We start from the raw sequence: 27222 nt of genomic DNA, 5'->3' as shown, positions 1-27222 counted from the left end.
AAATAAGATAATATAAAAACTACCCAAAAAAAAGAAGCAAATTTGATTTATATAAAATTTTGTCAAGGGGAACAAAACCTAGATACTCCATCACTTCAATGTATGTCAAAACTAGTATATTTCTAGTCTGCCTATACATTGCACAGTAGACAGTGTTATTGAATCATTGATTTCTAAATGGCCAAGATTTTCTGGTGTGTATAGATTTGTCGATACATCACAAAAAGAAGCAATTACATCATAATTACACGGAGAAGAAAGTGGTGATCAAGCTAAGTTTAGGAAATCGAATATCAATACCACCTACTTCTCTTTATTGGATTTTTTATGGAATTAAAATTTTCAAAATGAAGTTATATTTTTCTTGAGTTGACTATTGATTAGCATGTATTCATAGAATACATGTATATAGATATTTGTGCCCAGGTCTTTGAAGATCGATTGGCCATTTATACAGGTTATTATGAATATATTATTATTGAGATAGATAGTGGATTATCTGAGCTTCAAAATCTACCGTATAAGTTATCAATATTCATATGTTCCATGTATCCAATTCTCAGTACCTGCAATAACATTTTACCTCTTGCTAGAGGGTCAAAATAGAAACCAGAAGGTTGACTTATTGTACCTGCAATAGCATTTTATATCATGCTAGAGGGTCAAAATAGAACAAGAAGAAGGTAATTGGCTTATTCTCAGTACCTGTGAAAGAATTTTACTTCTACTAGAGGGTCAAAATAGAACAAGAAGGTTGACTTATTCTCAGTACCTGTAATAGCATTTAACTGCTACTACACTAGTACTAGAGGGTCAAAATAGAATGAGAAGGTTGACTTATTTTCATATGCATGTGTGGTGCTTTGTGCAGAAATCATGGTGTTGACCAAGATATTGAATGATATTGATAATTGTTATTTGTCAAATGTGTATGACACACCTAGGTAGTAAAATTCAAATACCAGGAATGGATCTACTGGTTGAAATGTTTGCATAATCTGAATAAAATTGAGTCTTCCGGTGAAGTATTTGCAGTTATTGAGTTCTTTTTTCTACTTTAGGATCATTATTGCACTTATTATAGCAAAGACTCCAACTCCCAGTGAGGTGTATTGGTTTATTGATCTCTTATCCTAAGGGACGATTGCACAATGTTGCCCAACCTCAACAAATGAACATCATTCATGTAGGTCAAAAACCCTTCCCCTCCCCCTCCCCCTCCCCCCTCCCTCTAAATGAATGCTCACAAGTGCGACATCAAACATTTCTATATGCTGTAAACCATGATCACACCACTAAGATCAATGTAATGTAAAAGCATGATTGTAAACACATTAAAAAATACTACAAGAAACCCATCACCATATCTCATATTAGAAGAACATTTTTATCAACTTATCATCAACATCTCAGTAGTAAATTGAAAAGTGTTGTCATTGAAGGAGTGAAATTTGGTTAGATGTGAAAAAATGAAGTTCAGCAATCGCATTGACGCCAGACCCCTTCACCTTAAACAAACTTCTTATTTAGCTTATGTGACATTGTGCAATCGCTCCTAAGTTACGACAGATCTGTGGATTTAAGTTTTGACAAGTAAACTTCAAGCCAGTTCCTCACTGGATCAATACTGATATTCACACATGGGTCAATTGGTAGAGACATTGTGGACATGTACTGCCTTGAGAAGTAATAGATTTTTCTGAAGCAATCTGGGTTCAGTATATGTGTTGCACAGCGTGGAGTATTTTAGAAATCAGATGACCCAGTGAAGTCTGTGACAGGGTTAGGGATGTTAGAATACAGGATAAAGTTGATAAAATGATGGAGATTGTGATATTAGGGTTAGGGATGTTAGAATACAGGATAAAGTTGATAAAATGATGGAGATTGTGATATTAGGGTTAGGGATGTTAGAATACAGGATAAAGTTGATACAATGAAGGAGACTGTGATATTAGAGTTAGGGATGTTAGAATAGAAGATAAAGTTGATAAAATGATGGAGACTATGACATTAGGGTTAGGGATGTTAGAATACAGGATAAAGTTGATAAAATGATGGAGATTGTGATATTAGGGTTAGGGATGTTAGAATACAGGATAAAGTTGATAAAATGATGGAGACTATGACATTAGGGTTAGGGATGTTGAATAGAATACATTGTATAGGATAAAACCATAGATGAAATGATAGTTAAGGTTATGCAGTTAGGGTTAGGGTTAGGCACTCACCAGTATAGAATTGTTATCCATGTTTGTGTCATGCTTATATCGTCAATTATTTTGTCACAGTGTCAAATTGTTAAAAACAAAAATTAACTTTATACATGTACTGATAACAAATTCCATTTAAAACTTAAAAGTGTTCTACTTCACAACCCAACAGGAAATAAGAAAAATCAGGAAAATGGAAAATCCATGTTTCCGTATCGATTCTGTCAAAGGTGACGGATTATAGTCATTTGTAAGATTGGTTTAGTTTATGGAGGACTCCATCAGGATGAGAAATATCTTATTTCATGTCAAGTCTTAGGTCGCAATATCGTATATACTTTTAAGTGATTGATTTTATTGTTGCAGAAAAGCCATCAAACTTTACATCTCTAGTCTCAATATCAAACTTTGTACATCATTTTCTCTCGTCAATGAATCGTGGTTGATGAGTCCAGTTGGAGTCATTATTTATTTGTGATAAATGTCTCACCTGAGACACGTATGAAGAAGAGGGACTTACTGTGTATGAATAACAGAGATTGAAAGTTTCTTGTTTTGAAACAGTGTGGAATTACTATTTTAAACACAAAAGGAGTTAAGTAATTAGTACTCGTAGTCAGTCACTCGGGAGTGAAAAGAAGATTGCTACCTTTCTGCAGACAGTTGCTACTGGACTGTTTTGAGGATCATTATGATGCTTTTTTCTAAAGGAAATAATTTCTTTTCAATGCCAGAATGAACAAAGTGGTGTAAATTATGTTTTTAACCAAACTTGTCTATTAATTCCTTATTTTGCTTTATTCTCTGACTTTTTAGTAAATTTTTCCTTTCAGTAAAACCATTCTAAGTGTCAAGTTTTCAGAAACAGGTCAAGTTGTGTCGCAACTATAGAAATGAGGTTCTGATCTTTGACCTCAACATAAATCATTAATTTAATTAACGCAAAAAAAAAGTCTTTCCGATAACCAGACTTATCCTAGTTAAAGTGACCAACCCTAAAAAAATTTTTAAAAAATTTAAAACTAAAAAATAAGAAATTCTGTCTTGCTGACCTTCATGCACATTTGTTTTCTTTCCCCAGTGACGTCTGTACATATTTCATCAAATTCTCACAGAAGGGGTATTCTAACCAACATTTTGTTTGTTTTCAGATCAAAGCAATATTTTTCAAAAAGGAAAACACTTCAAAAGATAAATCAAAATAAAATAAAATAAAATAAAATCCTGACCTTATTTTCTGAGGCTATACATACCGTTTAACATCTAACATATTATAACACATATTGATTTTTCTTTTACCTTAGAAACAGTACCAGTGAATTAAACCAGTCACTTTGCTAGAATTATTGTAAAATATACTCACAGTTCATTGCCACACTTTAGTAGGTTAAATTGATTAGTTTGCTTCCAGCAATGAAATTATTCGAATTCAATATCATCTCTATTTGTTTTCCGTGAAATGCAATACTCCATCAGGAAGTTGAGAGTAGGCAAAAACCAGTGTACATGAACTACTTACACATGTATGTTGAAGAAATGTTTGTTTTTTGATTGCCTGATTCTACCATAACGTTTAATGTTTCTGAAATGCCAATTCTCATTCTTTGATAGTGAACCTTTATGCAAAGTTGTGTTGGATTATTTTTCATTTTAATCGCATTTTGAAAAAATTATATTTTGAAATTTTGATAAAATTGCTTTCCAAGTTATTTTACAAAGTATTTTGTATTTTTCACGTACTTTGATGTCATTTTTACTACATTTAGCTCAAATTGAAGGCTGTAGTTTGACTTTTAAGTGATAGTTTACTTATAAGTTATATATTATAATTTACTTTGTAACTTTTAGACAGTATTTTTTCGTTTTAATACTGATTTTGAACTGTTTTAATTTTTAACCTTAAATTGCAAAATTTGTATTTTAGTCTGTAATTTCCAAGTTCTTCGATGACATTGATTTGTATACCATAAAATTTTGTTACAGCAAATTTGTGGTCTGTACATGTAGTACTACAACGTACTTTGCAATATACGAAAAAAATATAAAAATGTAAAATGGTGTATATCAACTTCCATTCCCTCTCCATCTGTGTTTGAGTATATTTTCTGTAGACTTCAACTAAAGTCCCTTACCCTCTATCCTGTTTACAACCATTAGGCATCCTTGGTATAATTTTCTTTTTCTACTAGTGGAATAACTTTTTAAGGCCATTATCTCTCCCATCCCAGAATAAATATATACTTTTCTGGTAGCATACTTTTCTAAACCCCTGTTTTGATAGATTTTGCTATGGACTTAACTTGTTCAGTCCCTTACCCTCTTCCTAGTCTGTCTACATTACTGATCTGTGTCTATGATAGCTTTATCTACATTCATGATTGTAGGTGAGAACTATCATCAACATAGATCAGGGATGTAGACTTGTGCAATTTCCATCCATGTTTAAAATCAAATAGACTTTTCTACTTGTCTGAAAATCGTTTTAAATGTAGCTTGTTTTTCTTGTTAATGGGTAGGTTGAGGTCAATTTAAATACATACAGAATTGAAAAGAAAAGTGCATTAGCTCTCTCATGTCACAAATTCAAACAATCAGTAGTGAATTAGATAATGTAGTCATAATTGTAGCTACAAACATTCACTGCCTTTTTCACTAACACAGCAAAGATGGCTTCCTAACTTAGCTTCCCTCATGGTTGGCATAGCAACCAATTGACATATTGACTTACCTTTCATAGATGTAATTGGATCAGCTTTTAAGTCGTCAATTGGTGTCTGGCTATCTTATTGCAGTGTTACAACGGAATCGGAACAGTTATGTAAAACCCACAAAATTGTAGTCATCAGTGCAGCCATGCAGTGCTTTTTTCCCCCTTCAACAGTTCTAAATTGTTCCAACATTTTGTTCTTCAAGTCAGAGTGCACTGGGTGATATTATAGATGAATATTTGAAGTTGTGAAGGAATGTTATTTCTCCATTTACTGTTTTCCTTGGATCTATTTCACAAATTTATGGCAAAAAGACTGGAATAAAATTATTAAAAGTCAGCAATAGTGTACTTTCACTTCCATTTAGGATAATGATACCTGCACAGTTACATATAAACGCCGAGGAAAAGGAACATTTTATCTGTAAGTTATAGACCTCAAAGTTACTGTTCATTTTTGGTCAGGAAGGAATTCTAAAATTGCTTGTCAGAAAAGAAAGTTACTGACTAATCTGAAGTAGAAAAAGAATGAATTTATTTACAGTATAAATTAAAAGTGAAATATTTTATGATGGTTTAATCTTTCCTACTAGACATATCACATCAGAATGAAATTAGTTGTAATTATTAAAACAAGAATAACAATTTAAAAGTATTTTGAGAAAGAAAAATTCAACATATATGTAAGAATTATTTTAACAATTATACCTGACAATTTTTGGTGGCAGAATCTCGGAATACTTCAGATGAATCCTTTCCAAAATGTATAAACAGAATTTCTGTAAGAATTGTATCTTTTCTCTACATTTTTTAAGGAATCACAAATGATAGATTGTTATTGTGAATTTAAAAAAGAAGAAGAAGAATTTCCTTGAAAATTGTACCTTTCCCTACACTTTTTAGGAAATTACAAACAATGAAATGTGCATTGTTATTGGTGAATGTTTTCAAAAAAAAAAGAGAGAGAAAACCAGAGAATTAAAAACCAGATAATTTCCTTAATAATTGTACATTTTCCATACACTTGTTTTTTTAAAAAATCAAAATGAAAAATTCCCTAATAATTGTAGATTTTCCATACACTTGTTTTTTTTTGATCAAAATGAAAAAAAAATGTGGATTAATTTTTTATTGATTTTTTACCACAAATCCCAGAATTTCTGTGACATGGTACCTTTTCCATAGTATTTCTTTTTTCCAGGCATCATAAAAATAATAAAATCATGTTATCGAATGATTGTTTCCCAAAATGTACTACAAGCAGGATTGCCTTGAGTTGGCCACTTATCCACTGCAATGTTTTTCATCCCACACACTTACTAGTAAAAGTGTACATTATATTTTGCCAATAGAAATATAGTTTGTTTGTGAGTGCAATTTGTGAAATGTTCTACTCAGTCTTTGCCTTTCATCCTAAGTATAGTTTCTATGACAAGCATTAATGAATTTATTCAGGTCTACGATCATTTCATACAATGCACCGCTGAGTTTGTATTCAGGAGTCCGATGTGAAAATAGCTCTTGGCAATTATGCTTGAAAGGGAATGTGTTTTCGCAGCAGGTCTCCGATTGACTTCAAAATGAAATTTTTTGAAATCGTTTACCCCAAGTGCATTACTTGCAGCGCAATCTAACAAAATACACTCTATACATGTTATGCAATACATGTTCTTTCCATTTGTAATGGAACCAACAAAATTCAAATTGGTTCATGGATGTGCTTTTATGTTATGAGCCTGATACACTGAAGCTCAGTCATCACATACATGACTAGCTGAAAGTAGTATTGAGACAACGGCACTAAAATACCCCAATCAGTAGCAAATCGTCAAATGTCAAAGTGTCAAAGATATGTATGTGTTTGTGTGTGTGCATGTATATATGCGTGCAAACATACATATATATGTGCGTGCAAGCATACATGTACATGTATATGTGCGTGCAAACATACATGTATATGTGCGTGCAAGCATACATGTATATGTGCGTGCAAACATTCTGCGTGCAAACATACATGTGTATGTGCTTGCAAGCATACATGTATATGTGCGTGCAAACATACATGTATATGTGCATGCAAACATACATGTATATGTGCGTGCAAGCATACATGTATGCATGTGCATTTGTGTGCATACAAGTGTATTTCATTCTTTCAAGCACACAATGGAATACCCCATGGTGGAGGTAGTTATTAATTACGTATGACAACATAATAGTTTTTTAATAGCATTATTTACTATTCCTGGACCAATAACATCAGAAAGAACATTTACTTTTTGAAGATCTCAGATTTTCTCAAATACAAGTATCTCCATTATGAATATTTACCAAAAAAACTCGTTAAAAGTTACAAAAGGAAATTTCTAATGTCCAAGTTAAAATGTTCTTGGAAGTGAATACCAAATTTTTGCAGATGACACATCAGCATAGTCAGAAGTTTTGTCGCAAATTTGCTGCCAAGAATTTTTTGAGCTTTGCTAGTAAAAATTTTCATTTTTAATAACTATAAACTTTCTTGGTTGTCAGATACATCAGATACTAATCTTATCATAAACATGATATTTCCAGAATCAGATTCCATGAACATTCATTCTTGCATGTTAACATTTATTATGAATGTTGCACTGATTATAAAGCGGCCAATATTTGAACATTTCAGAGTTTGTGTAATATTGGAAATGTTGTACCTCCATTGTGATGTTTTACATTAATTGTAGGTTCAAAAGTCAGATTACTTATTACAGAGAGGCCAATATCTGAACATCATAGATTTTATAATAAGAAGAAAATTGTTACATGATTAATTAAGACAAGCAGTTCAAAAGTTAGTGTATATGTACAAATTTTGTTGCAGTACTCTCATTACAGAGAGGCCAATATCAGAACATTTCAGATTTTACAAAAATATATAGAAGTGTTGCTCTCCCAATGTAGGGGTCACATTACTTAAAGAAAATCTGTATGTGTATACGTTGCAATAAACATGTTAGTGGAGGACAGTGACTGACTGTTTTGTGTTGTGAATGAAGTAATTGTGACTTGGTAATCTAATTTAGATTCTATTCCATTCTCAATCAAAACACTCTATAGTTTGATTGAATATATGGTGAGAAAGTAGTCTGCCTTGTGGTTAGGGTTGATGTTGTTGCTATAGCGACATCACATAGCTTCAGACTTGGTGTCATGGTAACTTGTTTGTACAGGTCACTATTGAATAATATATAGTGAGAAAGTGGCCCACCTTGCTTTGACGTGGTTGCTATGACAACATCACAAAACTTTGTATTATGGTATCATGTTTGTATGTATGGTGAGGAATTAGCCTGTCTCCAACAGGCTATGACATGGTTGCTATGACAACATATAGCTTGAACTTGATGTCATGGTAACATGTTTATACAGGTAACTATGGTAATATTGAATGTATAGTGAGAAGTGGTTAGGTTTGATATTGTTGTGCTATATATCAACGTCACCTAGCTTCAAACTTGGCTGTCATGGTGAGTTGTTTGCTCAGGTCACTAATAGTTGAATATAGGGTGAAAAAGTGGCCTGTTTTCTGGTTAGGTTTGATATGGTTGCTATAGCGACAATACTTTAATAGCTTCAAGCTGGTGCCATAGTAACTTGCAGGTCACTAGGTTGTGACCATATTGTCATCTGTAGGAGCAAAATTGTTGCCATAACAACTACACCTGTACATTTCAAGCTGGGAAGTATGGGTAATTTTGAGATTCTGCTAAATGAATATATAGGCACATATAACAATTTTGACAGGACAGATATATCTACTGTGCAAAATATCTCAAAGAAAGTTTACACATGAAAATTTGATTCAGAATATCAAACTGCAATATTACCATGGCAACAAAGAATTGTTCAGGAAATTTCATCAGTATGTCCATAGATTGATCTTTGTACTACAATTATGATTGGGAACCCAGTTTCTTCTACCCTGATGAAAACCCCCAAGAATCTAGGTAGAATTTTGATATTGTTGGGTTGGTAATTTGATAAAACTTGCAAAAGATGTGTATATTATGTACCACATTGTTTTGTGATTAGGAATGACAAAAACCTGAAGAAACAAGATGGAATATTTACCTGTATAATATTGTAATCTGTAGGCCTCAAGAATTATAAAACTTGCATGGATTTCTTTGCATTGTTTTTAAATGGGAACCTTACAAAATCCTCCAAATACAGATAGATTTTTGCCTGCTACCTGTAACAGAACAATACTTGTTTTAATTTTGTTCACAGAATTTTGATTCCTAGTGACAAGTTGTCTCCCTAATAAGCAGAGATGATCACACAGTGAACTATAGTATGAGTAAACCAAGAAGTTGGTTATATAAATAAACAAAGCTTGGGTATATTTGAAATAGTAATTAATATGCAAACATTGAGATTATAGTTCAAATATAAAAAGTAAATTAATGTATATATATATAATCAATCCAAGAATAATTGTTGTGTAACTAAGCATATCAGAAGGGTTTGCAAACTACAGTTTAAATACATTCAGTATGCTTCATATCCCCCTATGTGTGTTAAAAAAGTCCCCAGGAGGCTACAAATCCCATAGGCTACTCCCTTTATTTGAGTATACGTATATGTACTGTCCTTTGGGGTGCGTTTTCTAGGTCTGTGGTCTAAAATGGGGTCTTTTTTTTTAGCTGAAGAGCCTAAAATAGGGTCCACTTTGCATTATTTTTTATTTTGCTTGGTCTTAAATGTGGTCCATTGTCACATGTCCTTTACCGAATCATAGCTGGCATTAATTGCCCCAAAATGTTGCATCCTATTTACCAACTACTACAGAGACTGTTTTCATCATCAAATGATATCGTTGATTTAAATTATCATGAATATGGAAATTAAATGTCAAGGAAAGCAAAGTTTGTTGGCATTTGGTTTGAGATAAATTTTGAGTATTGAAAGTATGCAAAACTATGTAAATGAGTATTGAAACTATGTAAATGAGTATTGAAACTATGCAAATGTGTATTGAAACTATGTAAATGAGTAGTAAAACTATGCAAATGAGTATTGAAACTGTGCAAATGAGTAGTAAAACTATGCAAATGAGTGTAGAAAATCTGAATCTGAGAAGGGAAATTAATCATAACAAAAGTGGAAATCATATGATTTCGTTAATATGCAATATTTGAGATTGGTTATTGTGTTGGGATAATTTTCAGTAGTGAATGTTTCCTAGAATGCAAATTATGTATTATTAATAATAATATTTTTATAATCAATACTTTTTACATCATAATAGTGAAGTGCATTCCTTTGACGATACCATGCGGTTAAATTTATAGTTTTCTAAAATACTTTTAGTTTTAATGTTTTTTCATAGCTGCATACATTTTGTGTTTGGAATACAAATAATTCAAGCCTTTTCTAAAGACTTTCCAATCATTTAGTACCCAATTACATACAGAAATTCAGAATCTATATTTGTAATTTTCTGTAAGTGTTACCTTCCTGTGTTTACGTACAAGGTAATTTGCATATGTTGTCATAGTTACTGGCGCATGTATGTCATTTAGATCTAAAAATTACGTTGAAACAAGTTCTACTAGACGTAAAATCACATATTTGTATTTGAATTACATCAGTAAATTTTCTAACTTTCAGAATATTTGTAGATGTTTTTCTAGATATCACTGTTGAATATTTAAGAAATTATTTTACCCCAGTCTCTCCGACAACTTATAAAGTGCATGCTCACTAAAACTTGTAAGATTTACATTGCTTTACTTCCATCTACATTGGAGATTATCCCTGAATTTAAGGAATGTGTTGGAAATTGAAAATTCTAACCAGATTTTCCTAGTTTGCTATCAACACCCACTGCAGGTTGAAAGAATTCAATGCATATTTGCCAAGTTTTTCTGTCTGTGTTGACAGTACCATTCTTCCTGGGTTGACATTGAAAAATGTTGGCATCATGCATGCAATCCCATTTCTTGAATGTTAATACGTTTGGTATCCACTCTTTTGGAGGAAATGAACGAGAGTCAACTTTAAATTTTCCGAATTTCATTTAACATTTCGGAATGTTGTGGAAGTAATCTTCCTAGCGGATTCTCCCTCGTCAATTTTTAGTCAAAGAATGATCTGTTTATGTGTGATAGTACTGTCTGTCATGTAACCCACAGGTCAGCCATAGGAAATAGAATGTAGAGTAGAAATAGTGCACTTTTATAAACATTGCGTTCTAGGCATCATGTCCTGAACTAACCTACTTCCCTTCATGAGTTTCGTGTTATTTTGAGAAGTAACTATCAAGAAGTCCATGTATGTCGACATGATTGATAAGGATTTTGAGATCTCCATTGTTGATACAAGATTCGACACAGTTTTATCAAGGAGAGTTCGTTCTCATTTCTGTAGGTGATGACAGATTGGTATTTTATTTCCATGATCTTTAGACCCCTGGATGGCAAATGTTGTAATCGTACCCATTGCATGGGGTCTATCTCGGTTCCACTTCACTTCCATCACGCTGCATATTTTTAGAGATTGCGTGAAACCATAAACCACCAGGTTTCAAGTGATTATGCAAAACTTTGTATATATGAGGCATGGAAGTAGACTAGGATGTTTCAAGTAGAATAAAGAATTAGATTTTTAAAATTCCAGTAACTCGAATGTTATACTAACAGAGACAAGTAGTTCAAATGAGCATTTTTATGTAACTATATTTGAAATAATTTTTATTAAGGAGTCAGAGTTATTTTTGTAATATTGGAAAATAATTATGTAAACAGCTTCCGTTATTAAACTTAACAGAACTTTCATATTAGTTATTAATAATCTGGTTGCCGTTGACAACTATTTAACATTCATATACGAAGTGTCTGAACATTTTTATTTTTTCTCTAATCAAACAATTTGTGAATTAATAGTAAATAATATGACAGAACCCCATGATGTGAGTGAGTGCAAGTGTGGCGTACTCAGGGTATTTGTATGAGTGCTTGGAGTGTTCTCTGCTGCAGTACATTCACGAGCATAGTGAATGAAAGTATTTACAAGTATTTACCCTTGAGTACCAACACTGGCACTCATGTATCATGGTGTTCTGTGTTATTATTATATTATATTTATCTGCAACAACATATTTCTAAACGTGCTTTCATTTAGAACAAACTATTTTACCAAAATTATTTTAATTTTTTACCATGTTTATGATATCACTTATGCATACAAACAAAAATCAAGTCTGTTACTATTACAGAAAGTTTTGAATGAATGATATGTCGTGAGTGGAGTTGTAAGCATCCGTACAGTATCAGTTAATGTGTATGTTTTGACAGATTTTCTGTTCAATTTTGATAACTTTGTGTGCTCTGGTTTCTATCCTAAGGGTTGATGTCTCCTGCAAAGACAACTCTGTCTGCCAGTAACACATTTTAGTGCATGTTTACTGTTTTGACCTAGAATAAAATGAGGCCAACTGACATGTGTGTCATATCTTATACAACACACCTTGTTCACAACAACTGCTATGAAACTTGTACTTTCCAGCCTCCCAATTTACACACATCCATCAAACTGTCTATCTATCCATTCATACATGTACATGTATACATACGCACACACATACATACATACATACATACACACACATATCCATCCATCTGTCTGTCTGTCCGTCCATTCATACATATGTATGTACATACATATATATACACACACACACATACACACACATATCCATCCGTCCATCCGTCCGTCCATCCATACATATGTACATATGTACATACATACATATACACACACACATACACATATCCATCCATCCGTCAGTCCGTCCGTCCATCCATACATATGTACACACACACACACACACATACACACACACACACACACACACACACACACACTTGTGTATAGACAAACATACAGATACAGATAGACACACATACATGATGTACTTACATATACATGTAGGTACACACAATTTTACCAAGGAACAAGGATAAACAATAACTACTAAAAACTTGAAGAAGGAATGAATAAAGGATGGCAAGTCAGATTTTTCTGTGAAACAATGTAATGAAGAACAAATTGCATAAATCATAATGAATGAATACTCAGGTAAACAATATAAGTATGTCATTTGATACACACCACTCAAACCTAACACTAGAGGGCAGAATTGTCAGAAAGGAGGACAAAATACAGATTCTGAAATAAAGATTGTTTGTAAGGTGTTTTAATCTGTATTTCTTTTGATGTGTTACAGGATGGGTGCAGTGCAATACACTATGCAGCATTATTTGCAAAGGATGACATTATGAAGTTAATGATCACAAAGAAAGCTGACGCTACAGCCCTTGGAGGGGTAAGTGTTATATATACTTTAGTTTTCTGTTAACATTAATTTTTTATTGACCATGGTTAAATTTGATATACGTTTCTTAAGATAGGCCAGATTATTTGAGTCTATTAATCTCTTCTTGTCTTTTTTCACAGCCTAAAGAACAACTGCCTCTTCACATGGCAGCAGGGAGAGCCAGTGGAGCATTAAATATTATACAGCATTTATTGAAAGTCTCAGGGAAAGAAGCCAGGTTGACGAAAGACAAAGTAAGCTATGAATTATAATTCACACAGTCTTTCTAAATATGCCCAAATGCATGTATTAGATTTGTAGCTTGTTTTGGCTTATTTTGATTTCTTGAAACAATGTGCCAAAATTAATGAGTGTGAAAATGGGACCATATACTTGTACTTTGCATACTTGAATAAACAGGTGTTTGAGAGAGAGAGAGAGAGAGAGAGAGAGAGAGAGAGAGAGAGAGAGAGAGAGAGAGAGAGAGAGAGAGAGAGAGAGAGAGAGAGAGAGAGAGAGAGAGAGAGAGAGAGAGAGAGAGAGAGAGAGAGAGAGAGAGAGAGAGAGAGAGAGGGGGGGGGGAGAGAGAAAGAGAGAGAGAAAGAAAACATTGAAACATTGATAGCCTACAAACTGTTACCCTACATGTATATTGCTCTACCTTAATAGTTTCATAATATTTAAATTTTTCAAGTATAAGAACTTACGTGGGAATTTTCTTTGTCTCAATTTCAGGAGAGTTCAATTCCTCTAATGTTAGCAGCAGAGCAAGGCAATGTAGCAGTAGGTAAGGAACTACTGTCAGCTCAGAAGGATGAACAAGTGAAGTCACAGAGAAGTGACAATGGTGATAGTGCATTGCATATATCGTGTCGACGTAAAGACTTAGAGTTTGTCAAGTTACTGTGTGAGAATGGTGGACACCCAGATAACCAAAATGTAAGTTTCAAATTTAGATTTCAATATTCATAATACCTAAGAGCTTCCATCACATATAAATTGTCATTTCAGTTTGGTGTTTCTTCAGCTGACCAAAAATTATGTGATGTGAAGTCATGAAATGACTCTCCAGAACCTATAGTTTTGGAGATGCTTTATTTCCAGAAAAAGTGTTCTCCTTTAAAGAAGCCTGGAATTAAAGTTTACACAGTTGTGCATGCATTATGACATTGAGCTACATAAATTTACATAAATTTGCATGCATTTCATTCATTTGCATAATGTATTAATATTTCCAAACTGCATAATTTTTACTTCATTTGAACCTGTATATTGTAGAAGAGGGTCATAGGCATTGATTTGAATAATTTGTATGAAACATTAACATATTGTGCATAAATTTACATACATTTGCATGAATTGGTCAACCTCTGTTTGACCAGCCTTTCTAGATGTTTGTTTGAATGTGATATCAATATTTGAAGGATGTTATTGTGAATTTTTAACATAAATTTGATAAATTTACATAAATCTGCATGAATTAATCAGCTTCTGTTTGGTCCTGCCTTTCTAGATATTTATTTGAATGATGTAAATGAGTTTATTTACATACATTTGCATAATTTTGCACACATTATTTCTGACTTTAACATATCTTTTTAGGAGGAAGGTCACACAGCAACCCACATCTCAGCATGGGAAGGTGATGAAGGAGCACTGAAATACTTCTATCTACTGAAAGCTAATCCAAATATATATGATAAGGTATGTGGAAATATTTTGAAGTCAAAGAATATTTGAATACATCATTGTTTATTTGTTGAATGGGTACCATAAATGTTGCTAATTTGTCATTTAGAATGAAATGTATGTTTACATGTTCTTGGATGAAATGATAGGCTTAGAAATGTCATGAGAAAGAAAACTTCTAATTTGCAGAATTTTTTCTTTGTTGATTTACAGTTGGATAGGTCACCATTACACATAGCAGCAGAGAGAGGTCACACCAATGTTGTAGAAATTTTAGTTGACAAATTCAAAGCATCTGTGCTAGCTAGGACCAAAGATGGAAGTACATTAATGCATATTGCATCTCAATGTGGGCACCCTGAAACTGCTATGATGTTCCTCAAGAAAGGTGTCCCACTGCACATGCCAAATAAGGTAAGGGTTAGCATATAAGGTGCAAAGACCACCACATTAATGTACAGCACTCCAAATAAGGCAAGTGTGACCATAAAAGGTAAGGCTCTCCAAATAAGGCAAGGCTTGCAGTTGATAAGGCTTTCCAAATAAGGCACGTCTTGCCAAATATGGTAAGGGTACCATTTAAGGAATGGCTCCGGAAAATAGTTAATTCTTGCCAAAAAAGGTATGGTTCACCAAATAAGGTACAAATGGAAATGGTTTATGATTATTCCAAAACAAATGATACAGGTGTATTTGATTTATCATTGTTTTTTGTCAGGCTGGTGCTGTGTGCCTTCATGCTGCAGCTAGGAGAGGTCACAATGCAGTCGTCAAATCACTTCTACAGAAAGGTGCCTTTGTTGATGCCAAGACTAAGGTAAATATTGTTTAATATTTCTAATTTCAGTTCATGTTCTGGATTTTTTTTGTCAAAATCATTAATGTACATGTACTTGAAGTAATAAGATATTTGAATAATAACACAACTGATTGTAAACTTTGGAATGAGTACTGGAAGCTACTAGAGTGAATTTGAAATTGAACATTTTAATTTTTTTTTTGGCAAGGATTCCATTTTTAATGTTGCAATTTTTTCAATAAACTGGGATCATGGTTTAAAACTTGATGTTTTAATTACTTGCAAGGAACATTCTTCAGAGTACTTTAAATTAATGATAGCTATTGTTGGAGCAGATCAACTAACAGGAGAAATGAAGTTGTGTTTCGCTCACGGGACATGATGGATTTAACACAAAGATAGACGCAATTCAACTGTAGACTAGCAATACCAGAGACACGACACACACAACAGGATCTTTTACCCAATCACTTTGAAAAGTAATAAACATTTCTATTCTTTCACAGTGCATTAGAAACATACTTCTGATGAAAACTGATCATGTTTATACTTGAAGTCTTGTGTATATGTACCTTTTAAAATAATTTTATACTTTTGTTCAGCGCATTGAGATTGTTTTAATGTAATGCACTCTATAAGAAATAAATATTCTTCTTCTTCTTCTTATTATTATTAAAACATTACCCGTGGACTTGGTGATATTAATAACTTGGATTGTTTACTTTCCAACTGATAATCAACATTGCATTGGTAACATCACTACATGTACTTGTACATCCCCGCTGTGCACGACACCTATATAATTGTTTCTGTTGCATTTGAAGTTGTCCGAGTGTGTGTACACAACATTATGTCTCATGAGTGAAACACCAAGGCATCTTCATTTCTCCTGTATGTATATTTCAGAAGAAAATTTAAAGGATTTTATTGAATTCAAGCACTGAAAAGTAATAAGCATTTCTAATCTTTCACAGTGCATTAGAAACAAACTTCTGATGAAAACATTACATGCGGACTTGATGATATTAATGGCTTGAATATTTACTTTCCAACTAATTCAAAAAGTAAACAATTTTCCATTGAAGGATTTTAATGAATTATAAATTAATTTCTAGGATAATTACACAGCCTTACATATAGCCGTACAATACTGTAAACCGTTGGTTGTTCAAACTCTTCTTGGCTATGGTGCTCAGGTTCAGCTAAAAGGAGGAAAAGTAAGTTTAAGATATTCAGTCATTTAACCCCTTCAATACTGAAAACATTCCCGCCAAAATTGTTTGGACAAAATTCTTGTTTTATGTAAGTTTTTGGCATATATCAACTTCATTTTAGACTGGAATTAAAGAAATGTTACTTCCTAATAAAGTAATATTATTGTAATTATGAAAATATTCATATAAATTGGGTCCCCATATTATTTAAAACTCGTCTCTAGTCATGAAAGGGTTAAACATAAATTTCTGAACAGTTTGGTAATATATGCTATGCCAGCTACTTATTTTTCACTGGTTTGTTAGGGGAATCAAAGAAGCCGTTTATATCAGTACATTAGAACCATCGCTTAACAGAAAGGCAGGCTAATACACTTTACCACCTGTCTGGTACAATATTTTGAAGTCAGGCATGTGTAAACAATACATCCCATGATGAAGACCTGAGGACTCTAGTTGGAAACTAGGATTTATCCATTGGTGCAGTGCAAAGTTTAAATTTATTTGTCACTTTTGACCTGTTGTATTATTTGTAAGGGTGTTCCAGACTTGGGGAAAAGTGACTTTACCTTTTTATCATGACTATGTGAAATACAAGAAAACATTCACAAAAAACACTAAGTAGACAACTGGATGTAAGCAAAGTTCAGGAGTTTTTAAAACTTTAATAATGAAACTGGAAGGAGAACTATTTGAGTGCTACCCAGTGTCATCATTTGTTGAGAAATGATATTTATCAAAGTCAACCACAATCAATTCTCGCCCATACTTCTGGTCAAAATCTTCTGGTGATTAGCACCCCTAGTGGCCAAACTGTAGAATCTTTTGTCTTTCTGGTAACTTGAATGTGATGTATTGTATACAGGATTTCTAATCATTATAGGTAAAGTTGTTTTTGTTTGTGTGCTCATCTTGTATTTGTGTACTGCTGAATGATGTCTGAGCCTCTGTAATTGTATGACAATCATAGAAATTAAAGATGTTTTATGTATCTTATTCTGTAATGATAACTTAGTAGTGAGTATATTAAAGAATATGTTTTATATGTATTCATATTTAAAGCAGATAGGAGAAACTCCGTTGCATATTGCAGCAAGGATAAAGGAAGGAGAAAAAGTAGCTGAAATGTTACTAAAGAGTGGTGCTGACGTCAACGCAGCACAGGAGGTAAGTTATCTTGTTTTTTCACGAGCCCAGAATTATCAATGTCATCTCTTTTGTGTCACCTGAGTATACATCAAAGGAGCTTAGCCTTGGGACAAAATGAAAATGACATTATAAAATGTCTTATGAACATTGCCGATTCAAAACTACGCTAACATTCCTTGTTCAAAAACACACAAAACTATTTTTGATTTCTGGAAAAGGGAAGCTATTGAGGAATTATTGTGGAATTTTAATTGTTGGTGATTTATCCTAACAGAATGGTGAGACAGCAATGCATATAGCGGCAAGACATGGTCAGTTAAAAATGATGCAGGCCCTACTAGAAGAAAGTGGCGATCCACTTTGTCAGTCCAAGGTATGGTTATTTTCACATGGTAATATATACTCTCTCTGTTAATGATTTCATTCACTGTGTAGAATTCTCAAAAAAGTTTACAGCACCCTTGCACTGATTCATGGATGAACTTTACAAGCCCACTTCCCATACTTTCATCCACCACCATTTATAAGTTAAACATCTAATAGATATCTTAACAAAATTGTGTGACTATTAGGTGAAAATGCAACCAACGTTTGCTGATATTTTAATTGATTGATTAAGTGTGGATCTAACCTTTGACTAATGTTATTCCTATGGGCTTCACATACTTACAGTGAGGTTCACAATGAGCATATAGCCTCCTTTGAAAAATCACAGTTAGCAACAAGCGTTGGTTGCATTCTCAGCCAGTCAAACTTTATTCAGATCTAGTAAATTTCAGGAACCCAAATTGTTTTGATACGCAAATTTTGTTGACTATTTCACACACAACCATGATTTTAGCCCTCATTTTTCCTCATCTACAGCGCCCTCTAGTGACAAATCCTTTGGAAATGCCAAGAAATTAGATAAGCATAATTTGGCATGTTGTCCTCTCAGTAGTACTGATCCTCTACAAAAAGCATTATGAAATTAGTTATCAGCAATTTTTATAAACATTATAATGTGTAAAACTTTATCATGGTAAACATTTGACATTCACCCGTATAACAGTAGATAATAAAATCACAATTTTTTGATATCTATTTTGCAGACTGGGGAGAATCCATTACACATAGCAGTCAGACATTGTCATTGGGATATCTCACATGAACTTGTTACGTTCCTGTACAGAGAGAAATCAAGAGTGGAGTCAGTTTTAGCAATAAATACCCAAACAGTGGTAAGTATAGGTAGAGAGAGACGTCTAGAGTGGAGTCAGTTTTAGCAATAAATACCCAAATTGAGGTTAGTATTCCTTGCAGTAATGACAAGGGTTTGTACAAGAAAGAAATCATCTTTCTTGTACTAGGATTGCTAATTAAACTAAATGTATTGTAGAAGTTATAGACATGGTCTTTGTATGAAAGCCATTATTCTGACTGATATTAAAAGTGATGTTTTTGAAATTCCTATTCCCATTTTTGATACAAACATCTCATAAATTGTTAATCTTTCATAAAGTTTGTCTAAAAGCGTGACATTCAAAAAAAATTAAATGATCTTTTTGATATTGACGGGTATATTTCAGGAGTTTATATGATGGCTTTGTAGACTTTAACGAGTCATGACGGATATTTGCCATTAGCGGTTCAAGTGCGACTTTCCCGACTTGGAGAGTCAGCAAGTCGGGTGTCATAAAATTTGTTTGCATATCTAAAGCTATTTGCAATGTCACTGATAATGGGTCAGTACAACTGATATGACATTGAGCTTAGCTTTGCCTGATGTGTTATAGCTTTGCCTGATGTGTTATAGCTTTGCCTGATGTGTTATGTAATAGTGCTTTATCACATTGGTAAATATTACCAACAAACATTATTCAGTGATAAGAAAGATAAGAAACCCCACTTCCTTAGCTAATGGCTTGATTCTGTAATGTTTTCACATCTTTTATTTATCACTATTTTAGGAAGGAGAGACTCCGTTACATTATGCAGCAGAAATCACCAAAGATATGATACATTATGAAAGTGAAGACACAAGTATAGTCAAATTATTCTTAGCAAATGATGCTGATATCAATATTACAACAAAATTGGTAAGTCCTTTACAGGGAAAATGAAGTTGCCTTGACATTTTCGTCATGTGGTATTACATTATTTACACACACTCAGAAATTTTCATATGTAAAATAAATCATTGCAGAGTTGAGATGTAGAAGCAAATAAGTTAACAGATTCGTAGGTCTCATTCATAGATATTACTGCTTAGTTTTAACATTTGACCAGCTGTTTTCAAAATTAGCTACACCCCTGTACACGTTCCTTGGTCAAAGAGACATACTGAAGAATGATACAGTATACATTCCTAATGCTATTTGCATAACCCTCTCCTCTGGATTCCCATCCTGCTAGAAGAGGATGAATTATCATATTATACATGCATAAACGAAAAATATGGAATTTATACCCTGGTTGTTCTACGTGGAGTCAGTTTTCTATGTCAGTTCTATATCATGGCAATGTGTGTCTATATCACTGGTTCTGCTATATCTTCGAAATATGAATCAAAACGTTCAAAATTGCCATTACTTCCCCGATATTTCTATGATATTACTGGCACTGATATAATTATGTTATTCTCCAATATTTTTCTTCATTCAGCCAGAAAATACTCATGACCTAATGGTTTTGTTTTTTGTCTCTACTAATTGATTGACTCGTGGTGACAAAGGCCCCTTAGGTCACTCGTATTTTCCTTGACTGAAGAAAGAAGAATATTGGGAATAAGATCTAAGTATTATGTATTTGATAATCATTTCTTTGATTATTTCACACAGACACAAGAGACTCCATTACATTACTGTGCTAGGGCTGGTAATGCTGATATTATGTTAGAGAAAGTCAAACATTTAGGACCAACAAGGGTACAACTAGCCGTAAACAGACAGTCTAAGGTAAGAACATCAACATGGTATTCTTCAATTTTTTCTCCAATTTACTGATTTAAAGAGGCACAAGAGTTTATAAGGTTTTTTTACTCAAGTGAAAATACTGTAAAAAACCACATTCCAGTATCATTTTAATGTCAGTGCATGTCTTCTATAACATTACAGTTGTCTTCTGGCATTGTTAGAACAGTTGATTGCATAGGAGGGATTTCCTGAACATATTTTATACGTATGAATTATGTCATTTAAAAAAAAATATTTTCTCAGTTTATGAGTCATATCTTGATACCATGTTTGAGTTCAGTTAATTACAAGTGGTGGTACATGTACTTCTCAGTAAATACAATACTGTGAGTACCTTTAAAATGTAAATTAAAAACTACAGTCAGAACATATAAACTCAGTTTGTGACCCTTGAAGCTGGGATTTGAATGAATATCCTTAAATTCTCTGTATATTAGATGATTTCGTTAGAATTGTAAATTCTCATATTTTTGGTATATTTTTGACAAATCTATGAAAAAGATTCATTGGCAAAATTTCTCAGGTCAAAAATTGTACTCCTGGTAGTTATTTAAAGAGCTGAAGGAAAAATTTCTATAAGAGACTCAAGGATAGCTGTAGACTGTCAAAGAACATTATAAGTCCTACCTTTGGAATGATCTACAAGTTGCAGTTTTCAATCAGAACATTTTGAAGTGGTAGGTTTTAAGAACAGTTGACTTTGCTTTCAGCTAATCTGAATACATGACATTGAGAAAGAATATGAAGAGAGGAGATCAGTAAATTGTATTATGTCTTTTCAGAATGGTTGGTCACCGTTACTGGTTGCAGCAGAACAAGGTCACATTGACATTGTGAAGATATTACTGCAAAACAATGCCAGGGTTGATGTCTTTGATGAGGTAAGTAAAAACATGATAATATACAATTGGAGAGCTGAAATATTTTCTCTTTCATTTCAAGCCGAAGTGAACATCCTGACTTACAAAAAAAAAAAAAAAAAAAAAAAAAAAATATCCTGACTTACTGTGGAAATGGAAGATTGATTTAATCCACAAAACAAATTGTGTTATTCTTCTCCCCAGCATGGTAAAGCTGCATTACATTTAGCAGCAGAGAACGGACATGTAGAGGTGGCCGATGTACTGTTATGGCACAAAGCCTTTGTGAATGCCAAGTCAAAGCTAGGAGTGACACCCCTCCATCTAGGTGCCCAGAATGGTTACAACAAACTGGTGACTCTGCTGATAGAGACTCATAATGCTACTATAGATGCATTATCACTGGTAAGAGTGCATACATATATACTGGGGTTTCATGGTACATATACTTGGTTTCACGGTACATACCAGTATACTTGGTTTCATGGTACATACACTGGGTTTCATGGTACATACCGGTATACTGGGTTTCATGGTACATATACTGGGTTAGTGGGTTTCATGGTACATACCGGTATACTTGGTTTCATGGTACATACACTGGGTTACTGGGTTTCATGGTACATATACTGGGTTTCATGGTACATACTGGTATGCTTGGTTTCATGGTACATATACTGGGTTACTGGGTTTCATAGTACATACCGGTATACTTGGTTTCATGGTACATATACTGGGTTACTGGGTTTCATGGTACATACCGGTATACTTGGTTTCATGGTACATACACTGGGTTACTGGGTTTCATGGTACATACCGATATACTTGGTTTCATGGTACATATACTGGGTTACTGGGTTTCATGGTACATACCGGTATACTTGGTTTCATGGTACATATAATGGGTTACTAGGTTTCATGGTACATACCGGTATACTTGGTTTCATGGTACATATACTGGGTTACTAGGTTTCATTGTACATACCGGTATACTTGGTTTCATGGTACATATACTGGGTTACTAGGTTTCATGGTACATACCGGTATACTTGGTTTCATGGTACATATACTGGGTTACTGGGTTTCATGGTACATATACTGGGTTTCATGATTTGTTCAGACTTAAAGGAGAACACCACTCCAAGAAATTAGAGAAATTTTCATAAGTGATAGGTTATTGAGAGTCTTTTCATGATGTATATAAAATACAATTTCAGAGAAACATCAAGATGATTGCTATGGGCTATTGCATCATGGGAGTCAGAAATAATATATTCAAATTGCACACTGAATATTCATGAGTCTGAGTGAGTATACACCAACAGTGTAAAAAAGCTCTCATGAATATTTAGTCCTTCAATACTTGGCTTGTTGTCATGGTGACACCTTTTTCCTCTTCGTAGGCCAAGCAAACACCTTTACACATGGCGGCTCAGAATGGACAACTTGAAGTCTGCGAAACATTGTTGAAGATGAAGGCTGATTCCAATGCCACGGACATTGTAAGTGTCAATTTATTCCAAAATTAGAAGGCATTGCTTCCCTGTTTGTAGCTTTTCCTCAATCGAGAATATTTCTTTTCAAGGGAGCAAAATATGTACAGGAACCTCTCTACCTCACTGTTTGTATTTGATAGCGGTAATCGTTTCCACATATTAGAGAATGTAACCCTACAAAAGTTAAAGTGATACAAAATATGAAAAAAAAGATTACAAGAACCTAACTGAGAAAAGAACCCCCGAGTTTTCCCATTTTTAGACTTTATTGGCACCCTCAAGTTGCTTAGAAGATGAACGTGTCATGTTACTCTATTTTTACTCTCGCTTATTTCAAAACAGTCCCCGCACAGACCATGGATGAAAAATTCGCAAAGTATTTTCTCATTTCTTAATGAATATCTTTCTAACTTACTTTAACTTTTTCTTGCACTACTACTGTATATTTAGTACGACCTTCTTAGTCAGATGTCAAAATTTATTTCTTACTCTTCACAGACTCCAGAATGACTTATAAATCAAAAGTGTTTTGTATAGATATCTTTAATATGATATTAGTGCCAATAAATGATGGAGACATGATTTTGGGGATTTTGGTATAGTCACAGTCATGGTTATTCCAGGGGGATGACTCCCTCCAACTGCACAGGCTGTAATCTTAAACGTACACACTGTACATCCAGCCATTCTAACTCACGTCTCCAGTCAGACGTTAGCACAGTGAACACAAGCACCATCACTCTAGTTAAACATTTTATTCTGCCAGACTATCAGCCTACCTACTACACATCTTGATAATCTTCTGCTACTGTATACCATCACACACAATGCCACGTAACACTTGCAGCCAACCAAAGAGCTCACAATACTCCCATGTGCTACAATTCTGATTCTGTCAGTGACTCCACTGATTGTCCAACACTGGCCAACAATCTCTCTACATCAAAAAGCAATGACACGAGCAAAAACATCACGATCAGCTGGGATCAACTAGAAGCTATCATACAAGCGAGGATTGATACAGCCACGCTGACTACCCTATGGGTTACATTGTTGTCCACCAGTTGTGGCCAATTACAGGATCACAGTACACAGGATCCTCTCACATTGTCTCCCGCCTCGGCCAAACCCTGTTATGCAACCAACCAAATTCCAGAACTCTCCACCATGACAAAGATCAACCCTGAAGTGCACCATCAACTGCTAGAGGATTCTGCCTCATGGGGCCTACTTCTGATGTCAACATTCAGTATAACATGGTGGCACCCATATCAAACTGGCACATCACTCGATTGCCACCAACTCAGCCATCTAACGATGCAATACTCCCCATGACCACGCATATCCCTGCCAGCATCCTGCCAGCTCACCTGACCCTGCCATTCCTGCCAATCCATGCTCAATTCCCATGCCAATCCTGGTTTAATGAACTTTCTGACCTTCGTCCGAACTCAATGAAGCCCAACACTAACAGCATAGCAAAACCTCACATCTTCTTTGACCCCAGGTTATCGTGACATTCACATCCCAGAGTAAGAAAAAGATGAATAACAATCTCATCTCATGCCGCTTATCGGTCCTTTTCCTTCCCCAAGCTACCTACACCACATTTTCTCCAAAGCAACTGCTTACAGGCCAGCATGACCATGCATTGTGCAAAGTGGCCGCACACTACCCAGTTCTCTGCGAATGGTCCTTACTATACCAAACATCAACCTAGACATGAAACACTTTACACTTTCACCTCACCTACTACTGCTTTCGTGCTAAGCAGACCATCTTACACAACACTGCCTGACCCATGCTACCAATCCGTATACCTGAGTGAACCCCAACCCGAAAACCTAACCAATCGTCCACATCGCCCACATCTGTCTGAACTTCAACCATGGTAAGCACCCAGCACCATGTAAGTACAACAAACTTCACCATTGTTCTAAATGCAGACCCCAGACTACCCAGGGCATACACACTTCTCACCTGACACCAAATCTACAAAGGTGCCTCAGCCCTTTTGCAAATAGGACACTGCCACTTAGTGTAGTGCCACTTGTCAAGCCCACAACAATGTCCAAAAATTCAAAAAATTACTTCGCAACCTCTTCATAAGAGACCTTGTCACATCACTACTGACAGATGTAAACCACAGCACAGAACTCGGCTTCACAGGACCTCACCACCCTCGTAGATTTCACAATGCGAAATCAACATGTTAGATGTTAGTTGGTGTATATTATCATGGCCGGATGTCAGTGTTTGCATTTGAGGTTACAGCCCGTGCAGTTAAAGAGAGTCACCCCCCTGACATTAACTGTGATTATGTGACTATGCCAAAATCCCAAAATTAAAGATGGCAGTATATTTAGGACTTGGATAGGTGGTATAGATGTCTCTTACTAAAATCTATGAAAGATTTTTTTTTGAGTGTTTTCTGCAAGACGGATAGTTACGATTATGGGATAGATAATTTGCATTGATTTAGAAGTAAGTGATATTGTTAGAATAAATTGTAAAGCAGAAAATTTCCTTATACAAAGATTTTCCCTCATTTTATGTAGTGCAAAATATGGAGTCAGATGTCAATCTTGTTCAATTCCCCCAACTTTAATAATGCTCCAAATTTAGTCCAAATATTGTTGAATTTTCTGGTTGGAAAAATACAATGGCAGATTTACTATCAACGAGCTAACACAGACACAAAGTAAAACTATTATTATGAGATATAAGCTGTCAATGGACATTGATGTAATTACACTCACAGTAGGGTGGTGCCTCTGACATTAACCCTCTCATGACTGGAGACGAGTTTTAAATAATTTTGGGACCCAATTTATATAAACATTTTCATAGTTATAATAATATTACTTCATTACAAAGTAACATTTCTTTAATGCCAGTCTAAAATGAAGCTGATATATGCCAAAAACTTACATAAAAACAAGAATTTTGTTCAAATAATTTTGGCGGCAAAGTTTTCAGTACTGAATGGGTTAAGTTTTCATGAAGTGGCAGCGCTTTCAACCCCGTTTCTAGATTAGTACAAACTTGTCAGGGTTATGAGACTTTCATCACTATCCTGATTACAAGGTGATTATAGCAGCACAACAGAAGTTCTATTATAGATCAACCACTTGTGTTCTCTATCACGTGCAACAACAGTAGTGTTATTAATATTTATTTCTTATAGAGCGCATTACATTAAAGCAATCTCAATGCGCTGAACAAAATTTTAAAAGGTACATGTACACAAGTATAAACATGATATGAAACAGGATAAAAATAGAAAGACACGGAATGACAATTAAAAGACTGAAATGTAAAAAAAGTTAAAAGTTAATAATAATGAGATCTAAAAAGATGACATTTCAAGGCAGATTTAAAACCATTCAAAGTATGTGAAGAAAGAAGACATGATGGCAAGGCATTCCAAAGGCATGGGCTGCACATAGAGAAGGCCCGATCACCATAGTAGCTTGTGTCTGACTAAGTCTGTTGATAGTACATTTGCCATAGTAGTACCCTTGGTTACCATATCAATTGAAACATTACATTGTATTCACTGTGATTGTGATCTCTTTGTGGTCAATCATTTTTCTTGCTCTCTCTCACTTTTGGCTTACTCTTCTTTTGCTTATTACTTTCTTCATCTGCTACGTAACCATGGCAACACAGATGTCCAAACTGACCGATATAGTAAGTATATAGGTATATAGAATGTTAAGTTATGCCACCAGATAAGATAATTTACATCTTCACATTTTCTTCACTATTTTTGTCCACCTTGC

The 27222-nt window shown here is 34.2% G+C and overlaps 2 protein-coding genes across 2 annotated transcripts in view; one reads left to right on the top strand and one right to left on the bottom strand.

Moving 5' to 3' along the window:
* The window catches only part of LOC144445556 (small ribosomal subunit protein eS21-like), a 372415-nt gene that overhangs the window by 230556 nt on the left and 114637 nt on the right, over positions 1-27222 (bottom strand). The window lies entirely within an intron of this gene.
* LOC144445865 (uncharacterized) overlaps positions 1-27222 on the top strand; it is a 69882-nt gene that overhangs the window by 33507 nt on the left and 9153 nt on the right. The window contains exons 3-17 of the mRNA XM_078135507.1: positions 13187-13285; positions 13417-13530; positions 14012-14215; positions 14879-14980; positions 15179-15379; positions 15684-15782; positions 16880-16981; positions 18044-18145; positions 18402-18500; positions 19219-19347; positions 20077-20205; positions 20947-21063; positions 21864-21962; positions 22146-22346; positions 23345-23443. Coding sequence (XP_077991633.1) covers positions 13187-13285; positions 13417-13530; positions 14012-14215; positions 14879-14980; positions 15179-15379; positions 15684-15782; positions 16880-16981; positions 18044-18145; positions 18402-18500; positions 19219-19347; positions 20077-20205; positions 20947-21063; positions 21864-21962; positions 22146-22346; positions 23345-23443 — 1896 coding nt within the window. The remainder of the gene's footprint in view (positions 1-13186; positions 13286-13416; positions 13531-14011; positions 14216-14878; positions 14981-15178; positions 15380-15683; positions 15783-16879; positions 16982-18043; positions 18146-18401; positions 18501-19218; positions 19348-20076; positions 20206-20946; positions 21064-21863; positions 21963-22145; positions 22347-23344; positions 23444-27222) is intronic.

This window comes from Glandiceps talaboti, chromosome 14, assembly GCF_964340395.1.
Source record: "Glandiceps talaboti chromosome 14, keGlaTala1.1, whole genome shotgun sequence".
In the NCBI taxonomy this organism is placed as follows: Eukaryota; Metazoa; Hemichordata; class Enteropneusta; family Spengelidae; genus Glandiceps; species Glandiceps talaboti.
Note: the sequence above shows the minus strand (reverse complement) of the source record. Positions and strands in the feature narration are given on the sequence as shown.